Source organism: Hyposmocoma kahamanoa, unplaced genomic scaffold (genome assembly GCF_003589595.1).
Source record: "Hyposmocoma kahamanoa isolate Upper Pololo Valley unplaced genomic scaffold, ASM358959v1 66, whole genome shotgun sequence".
NCBI classification, from domain to species: domain Eukaryota; kingdom Metazoa; phylum Arthropoda; class Insecta; order Lepidoptera; family Cosmopterigidae; genus Hyposmocoma; species Hyposmocoma kahamanoa.
In genome coordinates this window covers 7467826-7490947 of record NW_020653854.1, presented here as the reverse complement: position 1 = coordinate 7490947, position 23122 = coordinate 7467826, and the positions used below count along the sequence as shown (strand labels likewise).

The window sequence follows — 23122 nt, the reverse complement described above, 5'->3', positions numbered from 1 at the left end:
ACACGCCTGTCGATAACAGTTGCAGTGAGTCTGCCACTACGCCCGTCACCCTGAGACATAAGTTGACAAGTCCCATGTGTCTGTAACGCAGTGATGCTCACATTACTACTTGGCGGCAGAAATAGGTAAGGTGGCTGTACTTCCCTAAACGAAATCTTTCACAAGGAGCTCTAATGCTATTAAAATAAGTTACACATTTCTAGGTACTTTGTTATCAATTTGTGGAATATTGGTTGAAATATTGAATGAAAATAATAAATTTTGTTTTGCAATATAGTGTTCCCTATTTGTCTTTAAGGAAACCCAGAAATTTGTGCGTTTTCTTAATGACAGTACGCAAATTTAAAATTTTCGTTGTCCTGACTGCAAAAGCAATGTTTTAGTTGGGAAAAATTTTTTTTTAATGTTTTTAATGTTATATATATATATATATATATATACACTCATTATCATGTAATATATATATAACAAATAAGAAAATAATATAACCTAGAATCGAAAACCGTGTTACATGATAATAAGCGAGAACCTTCTTCCTGTTTGGGGATTTTATGAATGTAAATACCTAATTTTAGTTACCTTATATGTATGATAGAGATTGATAAAGTTCATAATATATAACGGGCGATATCCATAACGAACGGTTTAAAATTGATCACCTGTCTTACAACATTTCCCTCTGAGTCATTTCATTTTACTTATGGCTATATGGGTACACCTCAGCGGCCTCATACGTTTTAAATATGATTTGTAGGTGAGAATTCAGGAGATATCATTGAATCGAGTTTATCCATTGACCTGCCAACAATGAGTTTATTACATTTTTTAGACCTCATATCATCTACAAACAGTACTACCAACTTTAATTATTTAGAAATAAAAACAAAAGACAGTTTGATGTTTATGTTCAATTTTTTAAATATTTCAACTTTCAGAACTTGTCATTCTCGCAGATTTATACATACCAAAAAGATTTAAAACAAAACAGCACCAAACAGAACATCCGACAATCGATACCACAATATCCAATGACATTCCACGGCTCAATACCCAAGAGACCACTAGCCACATACTCGGAGAAGACACACAATCAGAAGAGGAAGGGAGTTTACGTCGTCCGCTAACTTACAACGATTTTCCGTGAGTGAGCAAACATTTACACATAAATGTTACTAACAGGTGTATTCGTATAATACTTGGACTGAGTTGGAGTGGTTTAACTGTGAACTGGTTGGTGTACCCGCGGGTGATTTTCGTACCATGTGGTCGTCTTAAGCGACGCGGCGGGTGCAACGTCCTGGCTTCCATGTGTTAGCGCTGAGCTGCATACATAATGCTGCCCTTACTATATGTCCGACTCATTAGGAACGAGATATGGTAGGTTAAGGCGGTTGTAAGTTCGTTCTCTTACAAGATCTATGTACAATTAGGATAATAACGCATAGAATGATAGTTTCATATCAAACGAACAGTCACAAGTGAGGCAAAAATCAATTTCATGTAGGCTAGTTTTAGTAGTAGGTTAATTTTCGATTTTATTGAATATTTACATAAAAATACAAGTTGAAACGCGTTACTTCCTTGTGGAATGTGATGTTAGTATCTATTTTATGTTTGTCTGACGTATTTTTACACTCATTTACCGCACATTTCGTCATTTTTAGCTAAAATTCTTGAGCTGTTCGCGGTGCAAGTTGACCTTGACCACTGAAGGCCCGCCCGCTCGTGTAGGCCCATTGGGAGCGCTTCAATTTGCCTCACTTAGCGTGTGCGGACTAGGTTTCTATGCGTTATTATTCTAAGTATGTACATATATTATTAGATGAAGTCTGTCCAGACTGTCTACTAGACATATAGTTACGTAAGTTATAAACACGTGTCATATTTAAAATATTCTAAGGGAGGGCAAGAAAATTCTTTGGTTGTACTCTTTTGCATCTTCCAATGTTCTATCTAAAGGTAGCTAGAAATAAAATGCAATTTAGCGATGGACCTCCTGTTGTAAAATTATATGCCTATTCCAATATACCTACATTATTATTATTGTGTTTTAATTGTAATTTTTAATGTTCAAAGATTTCATTCATTCCTATTTCATTCGTTCATTCCTATTTCAATCATTCATAGTCTCTGAAAGACTACGTCAAAACACTACAGCAATTCTTTTTTTAGATGGCCATAGACTTTGTAGCAAAATTATTCGTCTTTCTGGACAGGCTAAAGCTAAAGATGCTAGATTAAATTTTTTCTTCAAACATTTAATTTTCTGCCATTTTTTGCGGTAAATCGTTATCATAAAACATTTGTATATTAGCGCACACAAAAACAATTCAAAAGAAACCATTTTGAAAATCTCTGGCCATAGACAGATTTTTTTTATAATTTTTTTAAAAGTAAACTAGGAGGGAATAGCACCGACGAGGCGCTTGTTGGAAAGTGATCCTTATAGACTTTGTTAAAAGGTAAACGTCATTAAAACACCGATATTATTAGAGATTCTTCACAAAACTCTACTGACATATGTAAAGTGTTCTATGCGCATTGGCTCCACGTGATGGACTATGCTTCAAGCCCTGTCCCCAAGCCGTGCTTCCTAGTATTAAAATGATGATGACGTCAAAACATGTGAGAAAGAGAAAATATTACAACCTCGCAACAAAATTGACATGTCTGAAACAAAACCTTTCCCGCAATATTACCAACAAATGTCTCAGAATTCGGAAGATCAGCACCATAGTAACGCATGTGCTGGGTACGTAATGCAATATTTATAACTAGAGCAACGTCGACTTGTTTTCCTGTCTGCCTCGTTTCCATATAAGACCAGCTCACTTCAAATTGTGATTGATAAAGGTTATTATATTGGAGTTAAACGCGTTTTATTGCCTACTTTCACATTGTAAATGCCAGAAAAATTTGGAATATCGCGGAATTTTAAAGTACCTAATTTAAGAATCTATATAAGCATATCAGTTCATATAATTTTGTTGGAAAATGATTTCGCCTAACAACTGCTGAGCTCCGTACCACTACTACTGTAATATCAAACACGGCATTTTGAGAAAAGGCAGAATTTTTCGATATTGTGTAATTTTTCAAGTTAGTAACACAAAAGTTACTTCTACATTCGATAGTATAGAATTCAATCTAGCTGTCATAAACTGTACTTTGCAAAATAAGCTATTTCTATTGAAAACCATTAAATTGGTTTTGCATTGATAACAGCCGGAAAATTCTTGTTGTAAGGAATTTACAAAACACTGCACTGGGGCTTCCAGTGTTTTTTTTTTGACACGGTAGACTAATTCTGGATTTAATTGAAGTAGCTTTTTAAAAATACGTTCCTTTGGGCCTCGTACTCAAATAATATCATATTATATGTATGTTCTTGGACATGAGTCCTGATCTCGACCGACAGTGAACATCGCCTTCTGGAGAACATCGCCTCTTCCATTTACAAATTCAAAATTTATTTTTTATACCCTAGTTTCCCAATATAGTCCTTAGGTCCCCTGAGATTCTACGGGATTCCAAGGGGTCTGTGGTAAGTAAAAATAGTTTGAGAGTTCGCGAAAAACTGCCGAGAGTACGTGAAAAAAATCGAAAGTTTTCTTAAAAACATTAATGTGAAAAGTGATGTACCCCGCGTGCCTACGGGGCCCGGACGAAATCGATCATGCATAGTTTTACTAGGTTTTATTATATGGGTATCTGGGTATGATAGGGTATATTGAAGTGGGCATACGGAGGGAATTAGCATTGGTTTTGTATGTGTTTCAATTGTTAAGAGGCAAGACATGCAATGCGGGGGTTTTTAGTCGGGTGGGTCTTTGCGTTCCCGATGGGTATATGTTTAGTTCACTCCACTTGATGTTAAAGGGAAAGTGTAATCGAAACGAGAAGGAACCTAATGCAATTTTGATACAATCACCGCCCAAGTCATCTCGACCCAGCATGCTTACAAAGCCAGAATGGTGGACTTGAATTTGTAAGGAATATACATATCCCACGCTTAGTGTGATGAGGCCATATCTACAAAAGACAACTTTTTAGGACAGACTGTCCTCACAGTGACAGGTTTGCTCCGGCAATTGGTCTTATTACTGTTAATTTGTATAATTAACGATCACTTACAAATCAATCTATGATATCAACCTTCGTATAGGAAGATAGTATTTATTATCTTTATTATCTCAATCTTCTTATCTATAAAGAGCACAAACGACTATATTGTAGCTCATATAGTTTGGCAATACAAATGACGTCAATATTTCGAAACTTACTTACTACGTAGGTACTTCATATTTAAGGTCGTCATTAATGATAATTTTTGACGTAGCAATATTTATTATGACTAGCTTGCGAGATATGTCATTCGCATTTAGAATAAAATATGGCATATGAGGTTAATTCAGAACTTATCTATTATGAAATTCTCACACGAACCGGAGAGCCGTGGAATAAAAACACATGTACTATGTCGCTTATAAGTAACTTTAAATCCGGATCGAATAATGTAAATAACTTTTTTCGAGCTTAAGAGAACGATATTGGTGATGTGAGATGTAAAGCGGCCTTTAACGAAGGTGATCTATGGGGACCGGTGTCTCCTACAGGATTAGATATTGGGTTCGGCACTTATTATGTTGACCCCTTCTGTATTTGTATAATTTAAGCCACGAAAACAATTTACAACCTATCTCCCATCTCCAGGTTGTTGTTGTTGTCTGACTAACGTGAAACGTGTGTGATCAATATAATAAAGTGCAGGACAATACCACGTAACCTGGTCTCATAGTAGGGAATGCTCTGTATTATGAGTACCAGAGCAACTACGTCCACAAAAATTCATAACAAATTGTCTGATCTATTAATAAACGGAAATACGATAAATTATAAAATGACACTGAATTATTTATTATTAACAGCAGGTATAATATTAATGAATCTGAATTTCTGATCAATAGCTTCTAATTCAAAGGTACAGTTGGAAACAGCCTACACTTACGCTGTTCTGTTCTACTTTGTTGTTAGCGAAAGGGTCCACAATTTTGATCGTTTTACAATGTAACACCTTGTACACTATTGTAAATTGCAATTAAAGATATTAAACATCAATGTTTAATACTTTAATAACCAATTTAAAAAAGTTCAGTGAATGTTTTATTAGCAGCAGAGCTCCTTCTGAGAGTTCATCCAGGGAAGTACTGACACTTTACCTATTTCTACCGTCAAGCAGTAATATGAGCATTACTGTGTTTTGAAGGGTAAGTAAGGGTGCTGGAGAAATTACAGGCACATGGGACTTGTCAGTAGCAAAGCTCTGAATGGCAATGCAACTACCATGGACAGTCGTGTTGCTTACCACCAGGCACACGAAAAAAAAGATCCCAAATTGGTCCTACCAGGAATTGAAACCGGGACCTCCTCAACCAGCGCCCGAAATGCACAGTTGGTCCACCGAGGTTGTCGTATCTGTAACTATTCTTTTCTTCTCCATTAGTAGTCTCGTCCTGGACTTTACCCTTTCCTGTTTTCAAACATATTCGCCCTATGTCTTCATTGAAAATGTTAAATATTATAATTCTCAAAGCCTATTGCATTGTATAATGTTTTTCCACTGGTCCATTCATTACATATCCTCGAGTGACTCACGTGTCCAATCGCACATCACATGAAGTGGTGATTGTATTTTTTTCTTAGAATTTCTTTGCGGTTGCATTTAAATTTATTCATAATGACCCTTCAATGCTGCTGCTGTATTCTGAACACAGCAGTGCTCTTTTGTGGGAGAAATAAGTGAGTCTTTATGGCGCGAGAAATAGGTGGCTTCAAACTCATATAATCTTCATTTAATAGGCAGGCAAACTACACTTAAAATGGTCACTTGATTAAACACTACGACTCATACCTTAGGCTGATTCCTCTGATAAAAATGAGTAAGAGACTCTAGAGGTTGCATTTTTAACCGACTTTAAAAAAAGGAAGAGGTTCTCCATTCGACTGCATTTTTTTTGTATATGTTACGCGATAACTCTTGACGCATTTGTGAACAGATTTTGATGATTCTTTTTTTGCTGGAAAGAGGGTACCTCAGTAGTGGTCGTATTTAAATTTGAAGAAAATATTCCATCTGTAAGGGTGACAAACTAGGAGATGAATCTGGTTTCGCGCACTTTCCGGGAATCGATTTCAATAAACCTTGGCAAATAGGTATAATTCCAGAAACTTTGGAGGTTGTTTTTTTTTTTTATAAAAAAGTTGCACAATTATATAAATAAACATTTCTATATATTTATCACTTACAATAATTTATTTTAAATATGATAGTTCATGAGCTAAATTGCATCACTACCATGGAATTTTGTCATCCAAGTAGGTACCAGGTAGGTTTTGTAATCAGAAGATGCATAATTAATTTTATAAACAATTATTTTGGTTTTGTATGAGTTTCGAGAAAACAAATATGCAACCGAGTGTACGCCTCATGTTTGTAATACATTGTGACTTTTACTTCTGCTCTCCTTATCTTTTGTCAATACGCCATGAATATCGAACGAACGCACTTTTGTACAATGCATTCAGTTTCGTGGTACGGATGCTTGTACATTTTTTTTGGCCAAATTTAACATTTAGTGATGTATACGTTAGGCAACACTGTTCTCGATTCTGATGGATTTTGAAAACAAAGGGACGAAAATTATTAATTCCTTAGCAATATTATAAAAATATTCTATAACTCTTTTGTTATGTCGTTTAGTAACGTTTCTTTTTTTTCAGTTTTGTAGTATCTATTATCAGCAGTATCTGTAATTTCGATAATTTTTGCAGCACGTTGCCTCAAATGTCCGAATATAGTGAGCAAATAATTACATATATAGCCGGATATGTAGTACGAGTAATACAAAAAAATATATAAAGCAAAGAATTAACAGTGCGCTGTCTTTACAAAATCCTGAAGTTGGTCGTACGTATGAGGTCGTTGCTTTCGAGGACGAAGGTGATCTAGTTTATCCCATCTAAGATGCTATCCAAATATGCAGAGTAGCAGAGTTAGAAATCCGAGAAATAATAAACAAATCACAAAAATTTCACACGACGCTGTCATTAAGTAAACCTCTTCTGATTAATAAGGTTTTACCATATTTTGTCAGCAGTAACATTTTCATTTTTTTTTTTTTTTTAATAACGCACACACTCAACATAGCCCCGCACTAGGGAAACCCTGTGTCGCGGGTGCCATGGACACACACATAGACAGCCACAAATTACACCCAAACTCACGAGAGAAATAAATGTAGGCCATACAAATATTTCTCCCGGCCCGGGAATCGAACCCAGGGACCTCTGCGTGGCAGTCCGGTATGGTAACCGTTGGGCCACGGAGGCAGTTAAAAGTTGTCTTGCCATTCATCAATTTGATCAATTACCAACAGAAAACCATCTAGTAAAATTAATTAAGGCAATCGCAAGTCCATGTATTGACGTGCGTTTTCGTAATTTAAGTTAATCGATAAGATTTTCTATTACAAAAGGATATTATATAATAAGCCCGTTTTACTGGAAGGACAATAATTTTAAAGTTTGAAGTCGATTAAAAATTAAAGTCTTAATTATTTCCACAGACATATGTATATCTAGATATATGTTAAGTATATATGTATATATATACATATATACTTAATATTTGACATTTGGGCCTTAAGTGTAAAGAAAAATACCTCAATATTAGCTGTGTTTCCGAGAGAATAGTAAGACAAGGAAGGCTGATTCAGATGAGAATTTTAATTGCACGGAAGAAAGCCAGGGATGTATTTATGATCAGAGTTTTTTTTATAGCATATATACGGCAAATAGTCTAGCCTGTAACGGCAGTAGTAGCTTAGAGAACGAACGTGTTTACAACCTTGGAAATGTGTGAACTGCCCAAACCGCACTGCACCAGCATGGCGGATCATGGCCTGACCTCTCCTTAAAAGGCCTGTACCCGACCCACGACATAGGTTGACAATGAATAGTCACAATTTTTGTTCGACACTATATTTATCCGGTACCTTATAGGCAGTCAGGTTGAATGCTATAGAAGTGATTATTAAACAGTGTACCAAGTTCCATTTCGTTTAGATACCATTGTTCTTTTAACATCAAGGAGTCATTTTCATGTCGACATGAACAGATTTTTGCCGCCTCTACTTTTAGATTACAAAATAATATGGTTATTATTGTTTTGATTTGTAACACTGAACCTCTACTATTCTTTGTACCTAAATAGGGCACTGGATAACGGTGATCGTTGACGCTCGCGCTATTGCGGAATTTTATAGTATCTATTCACTTGTATTGACAACAGCCATATCAGCGATACATTTTAAGTATCCGTAAGCCCTATTATCTGTCCAAAATGTTGTTATTTTCACATATGTACTCCACCGAGTCACTTTATTGAAATAACATTAGTTGCTAAAACACTGTTCATCTCCACACCTCTTTTGTAGATAATGGGTGAGAACAAACAAACCTAACAAACGAAGCAGGTTTCTTATAGTTTGTGCCTTATACATATATTGTTCTTGAATGTTTTGGAATTTTAATTGCATTTTAATTATTATTGTTTTTTGTTCTGATGAATATTGTTAAATTATTCCTAGTGTGGTTTGGTATATTTATAGCGTTCTTAACCATTACGGGCTATAGCAGAATTTCAGCGACGGCAGAATATCAGAGCTTCTTATGAAAGAGTGCGTCCAGGGAAGTACTGCCACTTGTTCTCTGAACGTTATAACTTGGGCGTTTTCAAGGCGACAGTGAATAGGCATTATTTAGGTGCATATACTCCATCGTCGACCTCATCGTCACTTTCCATCAGGTGAGATGGAGGTCAAATGCGCACTATTAATTTATAAAAAAAAATTCAAATAACACATCTCTCATCTCCGCTTAAGTGGATGAGCCTAAGTAACGTTATACTTTAAGTACGAGAACGCAATACGAGCTCTAAAATCCTTTCCTGCTAATTGAAATGTCTACTTATAGAGGTTGACAAATAGCCTACAAAGTAACCTAGTAGATTGCAAGATGTCGGTAACTTGCCTATCAGCTGCGGTTGCGCAGACGCTGATTATCTAATGGGATATTTTTGCTTGCGAAATCTTTTCGCCAGGTATCGCACGACTCTCACGATCACGTTACTTTTTTGTTTTATAGCTTAGGAAATAGTACAAACCTAACTGCTTATTTTTAACTTTGCAATAAAAGAAAGTAACGATGCTATGTTAAAAACGCTAAATAATAACTAGAATTTGGCGACAAAATAGTACATTGCGTATTAAAGGTCGAAAAAAAATACTAACGAGCTTTGTCATTTTTACCGCCCGTTACAATGTTTTTCATCACATTTGAGAGGAAATACACTGAAAATTTAATTCTAGTATGAATAAATTTTGCTTCACAATCATTGACTTACAAATAAATGGACGATAGGTCTAATACAAAAACCACGAAAAAAATGTCCCAAGTCAACCTATTCGAAATTTAAATTGTAATGTCATCGCAGTATCACGCTGTCAGTCGAACAAATGAAGACTAAAGCGGAGTTTGGCGCTCTGTACACGATTTTAGCGCCTTACAAGTGCGGACACTTTTTAGCGCGGACCCGACGTCCATTGAAAGTCAATGTTCACAATACAATATTTACGGATTTTGCAAATGGCGGGTGTATTGTTTTTTTTAAACAGATTGCCAGTTGTTCTTCCATAGATGTCATAAAACGCTCAGACGCATGCAGTTAAAATGTATTAAATATAAAATAAATTGTTTCCAAATGCTAAAAATGCTGCAGAACTTGAATTCATAAAATAAAATTTAAATTTAAAATTTGAAAGTTAAATTGCAAATGTTTACTTTTTTTATAAGTATTTTAAGTTTATGCGAATTAAACGTTTCGATTTTTCGAGCATAAAATTTTTTACTTAATCTTGACGACTTTGCCTGCATGTCTTGACACCGTTTACGAGTATATGTAGCAGTATATGTAGTCGCTATTGTCCTTTCCACAAAATAAATTATCCCATATCACTTTTTCCATAGCCTCAAATTTATTATATTTTAAAGAAACTCTCAAGATTACCTTACAAAAAGCTATAATTTTAAATAAAATTAAAATTATCAGAAAGTTCATGTAGATGGAAGAAACAGTCTCTCATTACAACATCAACAGATCGTACTGAATTTACTTGATGTGGGTTCGTGAATGTAGTTAGAACCAGCCAACAGGAAAAGAAAAACATTATAATAATCTACCCGACATCCACATCGTCTCATACTAAGAAATTCCCTGTGCATGAGTACCAGTAAAAAGCTGTGGTAGCCTTAATGGTTTGACCTATCGCCTCTCAATCAGAGGCCGTGGGTTGGAATCCGGGCTCGGACCTCTGAGGTACTCGAAATTCACGTGTGAAATTTAATTTGAATATCTAAACACAAATTCAAAGCACTTTACCGGCAACAACTACTCTCATTACAAAAATCTGTCTAATTTGTTGAAATTTTAATATTAATATTAGTTTTCTTATCCCCATGTACTCTTCTTCGTAGCCTTTCTAAATATATATTTTTTTACTTTGATTTATTACACCAAAACATATTCTCAATCATTATTTTCACTTACAATTACACTTATATGTATATTCAAATCCGCACAGGCATTTACGTATTGAATAGGTTACTTTAGATGCACTATTCACACATTGTTACATTTATTATTTTAATTAACAATTTCCCTCCTAGTCGTTTATTAGATCTTTCATTACAAATAACTTCTAGATTTAGTACCTCTAATTGGTTCTGACTGAAAACCAGCGCCTTAGGGAACTTAGGTATAATCAGCGCCATTTCACTACTATGACAAAAATGTTTTATTTTTCCTGTTGGATTCAATCTGTATTTGTATCATACTAGAGAATAAAGTGTTTATCTATCTATCTATCATGAGCTTTTTGGTGAAGCAAAATACCGTGGTGAAATGTACAGCTGAAGTTGCAGTGGGTGCCATCGCACATTGGACTAACGGGGAATGATGAGGCTGACATCCTAGCTACGCGTGGAATAACAGACGGGCAAGTGGTGCCAGTCACCGTGGTGAACCATGTTACTCAGAATTTCTCCCCAAATATAGATTGAAGTGTTCTCAAATGTGCAATGAATATCTTGATATCGGATCAATGGAAAAAGGTATCTGGTATCGCACAATTTAGTGTCATCCTCCTCGTTTGCCTTGGTTTGCAGAGTGCGACTATGGTAGGAAAATAGTTGTCATCGCGCTAGTAATGAGAATCGGACACGTTCCATTAAACAGTTTTGCTTTCTTAATGAAAAAAAAAACTCCTAATTGCGAGTTATGTGGAGTGGTGGAAAATGCATATCACTTGTTACTGGAATGTGTCCGGTACGAGCAACAGAGGGCGGCGTTGATGAGAGACCTGCAGATCAACCGAATATCCGTAGGTGCTAGAAATTGTATGCCAAGCAATCCCCACACGAAACAGGCAAAAAGACTGTTACTGTTAAATATTATGTTTTACTGCTATATTTGTCTTCCGCAAACACCAGATCTTATAAAAAAAGTTTATTTGTCACGGCGACAGACGCGGTGGCAGTGCCCCTTTGATCTTTGTGCTTTAAAGCTCTGAGTGGCACTGCACTACTATTATGGACAGGCGTGTCGCTTACCACCATACGCATGATTTGTTCCGTCCACAGACCATTTCTTCCATGGTCCCGTCAATTAAATTGAAAAAATGTATCATGAAAAAAAGAAAAACCATCAGTAAACGAAATTTTCTACACAAATTATTCGCTTTAAATTAATCTGACAGAGTGAAAGCTTAGTGAGCGTTAATACAAGTCTCGTTACATAGTTATATACTCCAGTGTCTTACAATGACTACAAGAAAGTAATTAACATTTTTTTATTTTCTTTTTTTTTTTCAAAGTATATTAAAATGTATTAAATATAAATACGTGCTTTAGGTCCAAGCAATTAGGCCCTTGATTTTGTTTAAATAACATATATTTCTAGATACTTTCAAAATTTGAATGCAATATTTTTGAGTTCTTAGGAGTTTTCGCAATTGTTACTTATACGAAATGAAAGTTTAGACGTGACCATGGAACCTGTAATGGGTCCGAAACTTTGATTTGTTTGAAAAAACAGATATACGCGATTTATATGAGAAAAAATAATTTTTCTACTCTTGTAGGTACTTTAATCTGTTAATATTATAAAGGCGCTCTTTTTAGTTCTTCTAGTTTTAGTTGTTTGACTTTCGTCTAAATACATTAAGAAACTGTATGGTATACATATATAAAATAATTTAAAAAAAGTTGCGTTTGTTGTCATGGATTGTTAACAAAATATACATCAACTAATGGTTCTGTTTCATTATTTTATTTACTCGTGGAAGAAGTATTGTATGCAATCATTACATAATTAGGTCTTAAAATATCGTATCTATTAGTTAGGCCACTTGGCAATGTCTCGTGGCCTAAACACGGTACTCGACTTTAAGAACTCTCATTATGCAACGATTGCATAAAATATTATTAATTTCCCATTTTCATTATAATATACACTGGGGTTTACGTGACCGTGGGAATAATAGAGTCTGAATCACTTACATATTCTGTACATTTTGAATGATGTACATGGAGATTAAATAGACTATGTTAAAGGAAAGCGAACAAGAAATCCTATTACGTTCTTGCTTCTAGGTAAGCACTGTATTTTACTCCTAGAACGTGGAAAAGTCTAGAGTAATGAACTTTGTTAGCTAACCTGTAATGAGTAGAGTTGAACCCTTTGTAGATTTTGTATTCGTATTTTATGTACGGCTTGAGAACTTTAGGGAAGCCGACGACGTGCTAGATACAGAAATATTGAGATTAAGACGTTTGTTATAATTATTAATACAAAGATCGAACGGAAAATTCAATCGATATGACAGGACACGAACCTGCGTCTCTATGCCAATCTAGGGCAACCGCTTTACCAACTGTACTACAGATGTCATGTCAGCAGATATTACAAATTAGAAAGTTTTTCATTTAAATTAATAACAAAATTTGAAGAATATAAAACGCCATATAAATATTTGTCACAAATAAAATATTGTTTTTTTTAATATTTATTATTTTAAATTTCAAAGTAGGCTTTTCTATAACATCAAGTGCCGGGATCAACAAGTGCGCCTGATGGTAACCTACACGCCTGTCCATAACAGTAGGTAATAGGGCAGTACTTCCCTGGACGAACTCTGTCACAAGCAGCTCTACTGCTACTGAATAGGCTACCTGAATGAGGCTGGCTGGACAAAAACTAGTTTTGGTTTGACCGTACTAGCATTCGCTGTCTATGTGTTATTTATCATGCTCATGCATCATCAATCAATAATCGGAACTATATATTATTTATAAAAATAAACAGTGTAATGTATACAAGTAGATATTAAATATTGTAAAAATTATTTGTTCTGGGACTGTATGTACACGTACGACTTTTAGAGCCTTAATTAAGTAATCCATCACAAATCGATATATGCGTGCGTTTGCGTGATGTTCACGCTACACTATTAAAGCAATTATTGTTAATTACAAACTAAAGTCAACCTTTATCATAACACCCGTGAGTTCGATTTCAAATCGATGGAATAATATGAATTACCTAAATTACGATTGTATAAACAAATACGGAGCAAACAAAATACAACATAAGCGACATAAAAGCTTCGGTTTTTAAGTCGGCCTGTGTGCTTTGGCCGAATGGTTGCCACCGTTCATATCGACTCTAGCGATGAGTAAAAGCTCAATGTTTTACGATACTTGTGCAGAAATGGATAGCCATAAATTATATATGAAGTTTAACGCGTTGAGAAAATACATTTACTGTTGATCGTTAACACTTTTAATAAGTACTGTTATGAGTGTGTTTGTTCTTGTAAGAGTTGGTGTACACGTATCAAAGGCTCAGGAAGAATGAGTGTATGTGTATGCTAAAATCTTTCTCGAGAGTTGGGAAATGATCCTATATTCCACTTAGTTCAACTACAAGCTCAATCAGTTAAACTAATCGGACACAAATATTCCAATTAGTTCAACTACATAGTTACAACATATGTTGAACTTATTGGACGAAATTCATCCTGTTAGTTCAACTTTCCAATTATTTAAATAGTTCAACGTATAACTGATAATATTCGTTATCGTCTTTATGTGTAGTAGGAGAATCAGGACATTATGTCTTTGTGCTTCTATCAGTAGGAGTAAGTAGGAGCACGAGGAAGAGCGAACATGTAAGTTGAACTAATTAAGATTACCCAGTTATAAGTATTTCACCCAAGTTCCGCAAATTTAGATCCTCTGCCTTTTTCTAGCCTCTCGCAGTGACCTATGGTTCTCAGTTGCTCATTCGAAAAGTAAACTGAAATTCAAATATCCAAAGACGGAAAAAGGGTTCAAAACGTATATAATAAATAAAAAATAAATAAAACTTTATTCTTCAACAGAAAACATACAACAATATTTAAAATAAAACAATTAAATCTATGTCGAAGAAAAGGTAAAAGCCTCAGGAATTTGCTGGTTTTCAGGCTTCACCTGGCAAGTTTTCGCCCCTGGCGACCATAGCATATAGAAACGGGTACCTTTTCGGTTATATGTTATATAAATAGGAGGGTACGTCACTCACCATCTACGTTTTCTATAGAAATAACAAACTTTAACACGCCATTATTTCCATCGCGCCGACGCTAGATGGCATTAGTTGTACTCTGAAACGCGCTATCGTTTTGTTAATTCCAATAGTATAAGTCATTTCATGTTTTGAATTGTTAACGCTTCACATAGATTTACGGCTCCTCACAATAGCCCAATTCATGAAACAGGCATCATGGAAATACTTCGACTCTGCTCCTCACCACCTCAACCCCCTCGTGGTGGCTGCATCCTCTTACGACCCCCTCAGGGAACAACCCCACCGCGTAAACAGGACCCGTCGGCCAAGGGAAGTCCTCAACGACCCTGACGACACTCGCCATTTTGAAGGCCAACCAGATCGCTAGTCAGTCCCGTGTCTCACGTACCAACCGTCCTAGCCGGCGAGGTCGTAGAGCCCCTCATTTCAGCACGTACACTGGTAGAGTCTCTCTTAAAGCACGCCATCTGGCGGAAGTCTCCAGTAGCGCCCTGAGCCGAGGTCCGTGCCCACTTGGGCTCCCTTAGCCCCTCTACTTAGCTTTAAGTTTATATTAAGGGTTATGAGCCTTCAGCTCGCTCTTTTCTCTGGTGGCGCAGTCAAGGCCATCAGCGGCCAACTGCAAAATATCCGTCAAAAAAAAGAATTGTTAACGCTTTCTATAGCCATAGCACTTGCACTGAACGGTACTTAAGTTGTTGAGACGACTCGGTCCTATTCCTGCTACGTAAGATTTGGCACTGAATTGTGTGCTTTCACGCTAGTGAGACATACTGTTGGGTCTATAACCCTGTAAATTTACCCTTTTTGATAATATACGCCTTTCTACACTGAAATCTGCGTCACCACGCTACAAAACCTAAAAGAAATACGTACCGACCACCGAACATACTGCACTTAGCAGCAAAGAGCATTTCACTGTGTACATAGAATACAACAAGCAGCTAATGGAATTTAGAAGAATATAGAATTAGTACATTTTTAATTGCAATTATAATTACAATTCTATTGTTTTAATTGACTTAACAGAGCCTACGTCACCTTAAACCAACAGTATGATGTCTTCTGTTGATTAATAGCCATTCCATGCACTTACGTAATATTTCATTATATAACAAATATTTCAGACTAATTTTTCAATTGTCTCTTGACGTCGGTCCATTGGGTACTAACAAAGTTCTTTGCGTAAAAATATGTCACTTACGTTAAAAATAGTTTTTTTTTTCATAAAAAACAGTGTCATATTATAAAGAGAAAGTTAAATAAACTAGCTGTTCTTGACGGTCGAGTAAGATTATGCTTCTATGATATTCAAAATTAGCTATATACGAGGTTAAAATTTATAATCCATGAAAGTGATATGTTTACTTCAGGTTGTTTCTATTTATATTTTAAAATTAATATTGTAAAGGATAAAGTGAACGAATAGTTATATATTTACAAAGAGTAACCCCCACAACTTTGACTCATTCTTTTTTTTATCATATCAAGTGACGGGACGAACAAGGACGAAGAACGCCTATCCATAACAGTTGCAATGCCACTCAGAGGTTTAAATCGCAAAAATGTTATGGGCACTGCCACTGTGCCCGTCACCCTGAGATATAAGTTCACAAGTCCCATGTGCCTGTAATTTTACCAGCACCCTTACCCTTCGAAACCGGAACGCATGTTCACATTACTGCTTAGCGATAGAAATAGGTAAGATGGCAGTACTTCCCTGAACGAACTCTTTTTTTTTACAAGGAGCTCTACTGCTACTAAAGTATGTATGTTACTCGATAGCTCCGGCATTTTTTAACCGATTTTGGCAAGATATCTGAAATCTATTTAAGCATGTTTATATGCCCGCATCCTTTTTCAATCATTTCAGTCGTAATTCTTCTTACTTATCAATATATAAATATTGATTTGTTTTACGCCCTCTGAAAGTTATCAGAGTATCTATAAATACAACCACATCATGTATTATTTGCTCCAAGGCTTCGATTGCAATTAAGTCTTCTACAGTAATTGGTCTAATGCGGAAAATGTTAACTCATCTTTACTAATTGACATATCTTATGTTTGTTAACAAGCTGTTTGTGCATTAAATTAACCTATATAACTTGAGTATTGAGATAATTAAAGATGATTTTTTTTAAATAGACAAATGTGATTTTTTTTACCTTTTTAATAGCTATCATACGGAAGTAAATGTCATTCATATAATCAATGAGAAAGTGTGAATAGATGGACGTTTGTTACTCATTATTATGAAACGATCAAACGGATATTAGGGTATTCCAATCTGAACGAATTTTTCGAAGATACGTAGTAAATAATATGCCTTAAATATATAATATATAGAAATAAAATAAACAGGAGTAAAGTGTTATAGTTAATAGCTAGCATGGTTAAGTTTTTTGAGACTGTTTAATTGTTTTACAAATTGTTTTTATTTATAAAATAGATGCCCTCTGCCCTTCATTGCTATGCTGTACATGGTATCATATAATATGGACCTACGTGTTATTTAAGACCACTGTAAATTGTATATGGACCAATAAGTGTATTTATTAATTTAATCAAGAAATATACAGGAACGGTACAATAAAAGCTTAAATACTAGAAAGAAAGTAAAACTAGGATTTTATATTTTATATATTATGAATAAGGTTTGGTCCCCGCGGCAAGTGCTCAAGATGCTGGCAGTGTTCCCCTCTTGAATGGCTATGCTAATGCGTTGGGCAAGGTAGCTGTCAAGGTAGCTGCTGTAACACCCGTATAGGTACTCAAACTACGAACAAAGAGCCTACTTAAAATGGGAACAATATATGTAGCTATAATATTTAGTAGTGCCTACACCGCAAATCACACCTGTACCACTACCACGAGTTTACTGTACTGACAATCTCTAGAGGTCGTATGAAATATATGTTCAGCATCTACTAACTACTGAGAAACTGTTCAATATGCCACACAAAAATGACAATACTTTAGCGGTCGTTAACGTCTATGGACACCGTAGACCCGTGGTACAGGTGATGACTAATATCGAACCGTGTACACCAATGTCGACTCTACCTGCCCCGGCGCCAATCGCTCGACCCTTCCGCTCGTTGACACAAATATGCCTGGCATAGATAAGATTCTAGGAATTCTCACTATGAAGCATTTGAAGCAAGTACCAGGACCTGTGTTGTTTTGAAAAACATGTAGCTTCTTTTGTTCGTTGTTCACGCAGTTTCGTATAATAAAAATATGATTTTTAAGGTTTTAAAGATTCATATTAAATAGTATATGGGTATATAATGGAGCTTAAATAAAGTTCTTGTCTGATAAATTTATTAAAGAGGCAAATATGCAATCTCCGCTGTTAGCAGTTTTGTGCGAAGTAAATAATATTTGTTCTAATAAACATCGCAATAGTGTTAAAGATGTATTTATTGGATTCACATTTGCGATTTGAGGATTGTGTTCATATTTGTATCGGATACCGTTTTTTATTTTGTACATGAAGCAATAAATAAGTGATGAATTTATTGCAAATCATAACACGTAATTGACGAGGTCGTGTTCAATGTTAATAACGAAATATAATATACTCAAACTAAAATTAGTCTTGAATAGAAAATTACTCAAACATTTTTAATTGCATAATTGTAGACATAGCTTTTTATTAATGCAGTCAGTAATGCATAAGGCGTGCTCCTGCTTTAGTGTTGACTGTAAATTCAGATTTACATTTACATCATCCCTTTGAATGTAGCCAGAGTTGGAATACACTGCCTGTGTCTGTATTTTGCTGTGCACCGGTTGTATGAACCTGATATCTTTAAGAATAAGAGACGTAGGTATCTCCTATGCGAGCTCTATCCATGACCTATTTAATTCTAACTTATTTCGGGATTATAGATTCTACATAAAAATACTTAAGCAGCTAATGTATGGAAACACATCTTTAAATTGAACTCTAAAACTGTTAAAATACGGTTTGAAGTCCAAAGTGTTTATTACTGTGGCTAACCTGCAAATTAGTATAGTTCGACTGATCAGCCACCTATCAGGTTCAAACCTAACGGTTAGGCTAAGACAATGTGTAATAAAGAACTCAACACTTCGACCCATCTTTACAGACAAAGGGTTATAAAATCTGCCTATGATCTAACAAGATGAATAAACCAATACTCAAGACCTGTTTAGGTAGGTTTGTAGTCGTATATTTCGAGTGTACAAACACAATATTAAAGACATAATTAAGAATACGTATATATTGTTTATATTAAAAGTTTCCGTGATTGTATCGATGTAAACAAAATTATAAGCTAATGTAATAGCAAATATAGTCTGTACTATCGTTTAAAAATTTGTATAAAAAAATTGTATTTTTGTGTATTTGTAGCGATAAAAATTTAAATACAATTACTTAAAGTAAAAAGAGTTTTCAAGTTACTTACTCACCCTTTAGTTTTAGGTTCCGAAGAGACATAGAATCCAGACTAAATCAGCCAAACTTGCACACGTACTAAACAAACAAATAGCAACTCAATATATAGAAGACTTCCAATCTGGTTTTGTGATACCGCTATGCATTTAAGACGCATACATGTCTACTTTTTTCTTTAACACACTTATATATGTATTCGTACAAAATATGTATGTACGTAGCACTATTTATTTATGAGAAACTGTATTATTTTATTTATTTATATGCCTTTGTTCGTTGATAAAGAGTTTCGTTCGATCGTTTTCGTGTGATACAACCGGTGTGGCGAGCGCGATACCTGCCTACGACCCGTCGAATAATGGACTGTGCGGCCTGTATGTTGTTCTGTGTTGACGTGATATTTCTTTGCCGGTGTGCGTGTGGAGGCTTTTGCTGCGCGTGCGAGTGTGCTGTGTTGCCTAGTTACGGAAATACCCAATGTCTATGGTATGGTATTATGATTTCTGCAGTAATGAGATGTTTTAATTTAAAATGTGATATACTTTGTGATGAATGAATGTATGAAATGAATGAAACTGTATCAAAATAAGCTACTGTACAAAAGGTAGCCTTATTGTTTTAATAACAATCTTTTCAGGATATAGGATATGTGCAATTAAATAATATTTTAAAAATAACATACATATAACTAATAACATATGTACTTGTGTGAAAGTGCGGAAAGGGAAAGGGAAGATACAGCCCTCGACCCGATCCGCCGTCGGAGAATTGGTCGCAGAAAGAGAGCTATGGCTCTCTAGCTGCCGGCGTAGGTGGTAATGGGTGGCGAAAGCCCCCGTGGTATGCGTCCATGAGCGGCATACTAAGAAGAGTCTGTCACTCGTTACTGGTGGACTCGAAATGGCGGCGTACGTGTTCCACTTCTGCCTCTTAAGATTGCTGATGGGGAGACGAGAACTCTCCCCGAAAAGCGAGATGAGGAAAGCCGCGGAGTCGTAGAAGAATGCGTAAGCGTCACCGTGTGTCCGGCACATGGTGCGGAGATGGAGCACTGTCAGGTTTTAGTCGGTAGTAGTCCGATATAACCCTTCGCCTCCCGAGCGGAGGGTATCCATGACGATTACCTGATGTAAAAAGAAAAGGTTCAAGCAGGGGTATCAGAGGTCATGTTTAGAAAAAAGAAAAAAAAAGCGAAGCCGAACGACCAATAGATGGTATTTCTCGCTCATTTTTTGTCTCTGCTCTAAAAAGAGCAAAACAGAAAACCAAAAACTTCGATTTTGTGCGGAACTTTAAAGAACTGATTTCTTTATTAGCAACACGAGTGTTTTCTAAAAGTGACAAGCAGATGACTCCACTCCACCTGATGTTCAATCTTTCCACCCTCTAAGTGTTAAATAGAATGGACGTGCAGGAACCTATATACTAAAAATAATTTAGGATGATCCCTGTGTTCTTAAAAATCTACATAATATAACCTGGTAACGACTATGTAACGACATGCACTAATTTACTTTTTTATAAACAATTTTTATAAGCCTCGCTTTTAAATGAATAGCGTTTGTTTATGTAAAAATAACGCAAATTAATATTTATATGTAAGAAATGAGCGGCAAAGCCTTTTTTCATAATTCAATAATTTTTTACGACAATATATTGGTCTTAGATATCATCAGCAACTCATTATACGTAATAATACAAAAAAATATATCAACAATAAACCTTCTATTATGAAGTAGCATATCAAATAAGTATACTAATTTGTATTATGAAATACATACACACGCACTATAAGTTTCCGGAACTGGCTGCTTACATAAACAATATTTAAAAAGTGATTACATTTGAAAATGGAACTCTTTGGCTGTAGAATATAGTTTGTTTCATCTGACTGTCACTTGTTTTTACATTGTGGCGTTATTTTAAAAATTGGTTGTCTACTCACCGTGGATTTAACTCGTAGTATGATTTTCGTAGTATGATTTTCTAAGACTTTAAGTTTAATGTAATAGCTCAGCGGAGCTTCGCTCGGCCTCAAACTGCTTTTGGCAATAAAGCATCATGCAAGACGACTATTTATAGCTGGTTTGCAGAATTCAAACGCGGTCGTGTGAATCTCAGAGACGAATTTCGTGATGGTCGCCCATCCACTGCTGTGAACAACAAAAACATCGATGTTGTGCGCCGTATGATCAAAACAGATTGGCATGTGACATACCATGAGATTCGGGCATCTTTAGGCATAGGCATGAGTCAAATACAATCAAATACAACACAAACATTTGGGTGTGAAAAAGCTGTGCTCTCGGTAGATCCCACACAATTTGACTGAGGCTCAAAAAACGGATCGCGTCAGTTGACGCAATGCTATGCTTCAACGAGGGGGCGTCAAATTTGGTGTGGAACATATAACAGGTGACGAAATATGGATTTATAGTTACAATCCCAAAACAAAGCAGCAATGGAGCGTATGGGTCTTTCGAGATGAGCCGAAACCAACCAAAGTGGCGCGCGTGGAAGGTGCCTCTAAGCGGATGATTGCTTCTTTTTTTAATAAAACTGGACACATGGCTACTGTTGGTTTGTAGAGTCGTTGTACCGTGAATAGTGATTGGTACACGACCATTCGTTTGCCGGAAGTTATTGACAAACTCCGTAAAAATAACCGTAAACGCCGTATCATCTTGCACCACGATAATGCCAGTTCTCACACGGCCAGGTAGACAAATGAGTTTTTGAAGGTAAACAACGTTGATCTTATGAACCATCCCGCGTACAGTCCCGACACCTTGTAACTTTTATTTATTTCCAAAAATTAAGAACCAGTTACGTGGTCAACGATTTTCATCACCTGAAAAGCCTGTCGAAGAATATGAAAAATATGTTTCAGAGATTGTCACGGAAGAGTGGCATGTTTTCAAAATTGGTTCATTCGTATGAAAAGTGCATTACCGCTAACGGAGAATATTTTGAGAAACAATGAATTCATTTCTGATCATTTATAGTATTTTCTTCTTATTCATTCCGGAAACTTATAGTGCGCCTCACGGAATATTAGTAGTTTTGGTCATCCATAAGCGGCCACATGTTCTGTAAAAATTAAAAAGTTACAAACGATATGGCTGGCTGAAACACCCTATTAGAAAGAGGCGCGTTACTACTTTGTAGTTTTGTTTTTTAACTTAATGCGCGGTCCAGTTTAATATACAAGTCCGTGATTATAACCTATTTGACAGTAATTTGTTTCGGACAGCTGAGCTACTGTCACTATGGGAAATAGTAGAACAGCAGCGTATCAAAAATCGTGTTTACTAATATCTTAATTAAGATACACATTTAATTTTATTTGACAGTTTAGATGTCATACTTTATTATACTGAAGGTTTTTTTAAGTTAGATAGGTATATTAATTTAATAAAAGTACATCCAAAATGTCCTTTCCCATACTTATCTCGTTGTGCTGTATAATTTTGGAACTTTCGGCGTCGCTATTCGTAGGTATTGATTTTGTTAGATAAGCATGTGTTTTTTTTATATATTTCTATAAAGCACATCTAACGTAAATGTCAAAAATAGTTGATTTTTCTTAAATTTGTTGTGTATTGCAAAGAAAATAAATCATAATTAAATATGGGGACATAAACCTATCTCTATTAAATTCATCAAAGGTGTTGACTGTTAGCGAAGCTTGCCGAAGCTTCGAATTTGGTGTTATTTTATAGCGTAGGTATTCATTATCAAAATTTTATAAAAATCAGCTGCGGTTATTTGCGGTTTCTAAAGATATGAAAGTAATCACAACAAATGTCCTACCGTAGAAAATACCCATAACAATGCAACGCGATAAGATAATATACGGTTGCATTTATCTCATTTATCAATATTATTCACACTACGCCATTACTATATAATGCTCGGACACATTAATTTCATAAATTTATTAATAC

General features: G+C 35.6%; 1 protein-coding gene across 1 annotated transcript in view; it reads right to left on the bottom strand.

The window, feature by feature from the left end:
- The window catches only part of LOC113232009 (dentin sialophosphoprotein-like), a 144031-nt gene extending 124513 nt beyond the window's left edge, over nucleotides 1–19518 (bottom strand). Inside the window, exon 1 of the mRNA XM_026466628.1 lies at nucleotides 19190–19518. Coding sequence (XP_026322413.1) covers nucleotides 19190–19217 — 28 coding nt within the window. The 5' untranslated portion in view covers nucleotides 19218–19518. The remainder of the gene's footprint in view (nucleotides 1–19189) is intronic.
- Between the last annotated feature and the right edge of the window lie 3604 nt (nucleotides 19519–23122).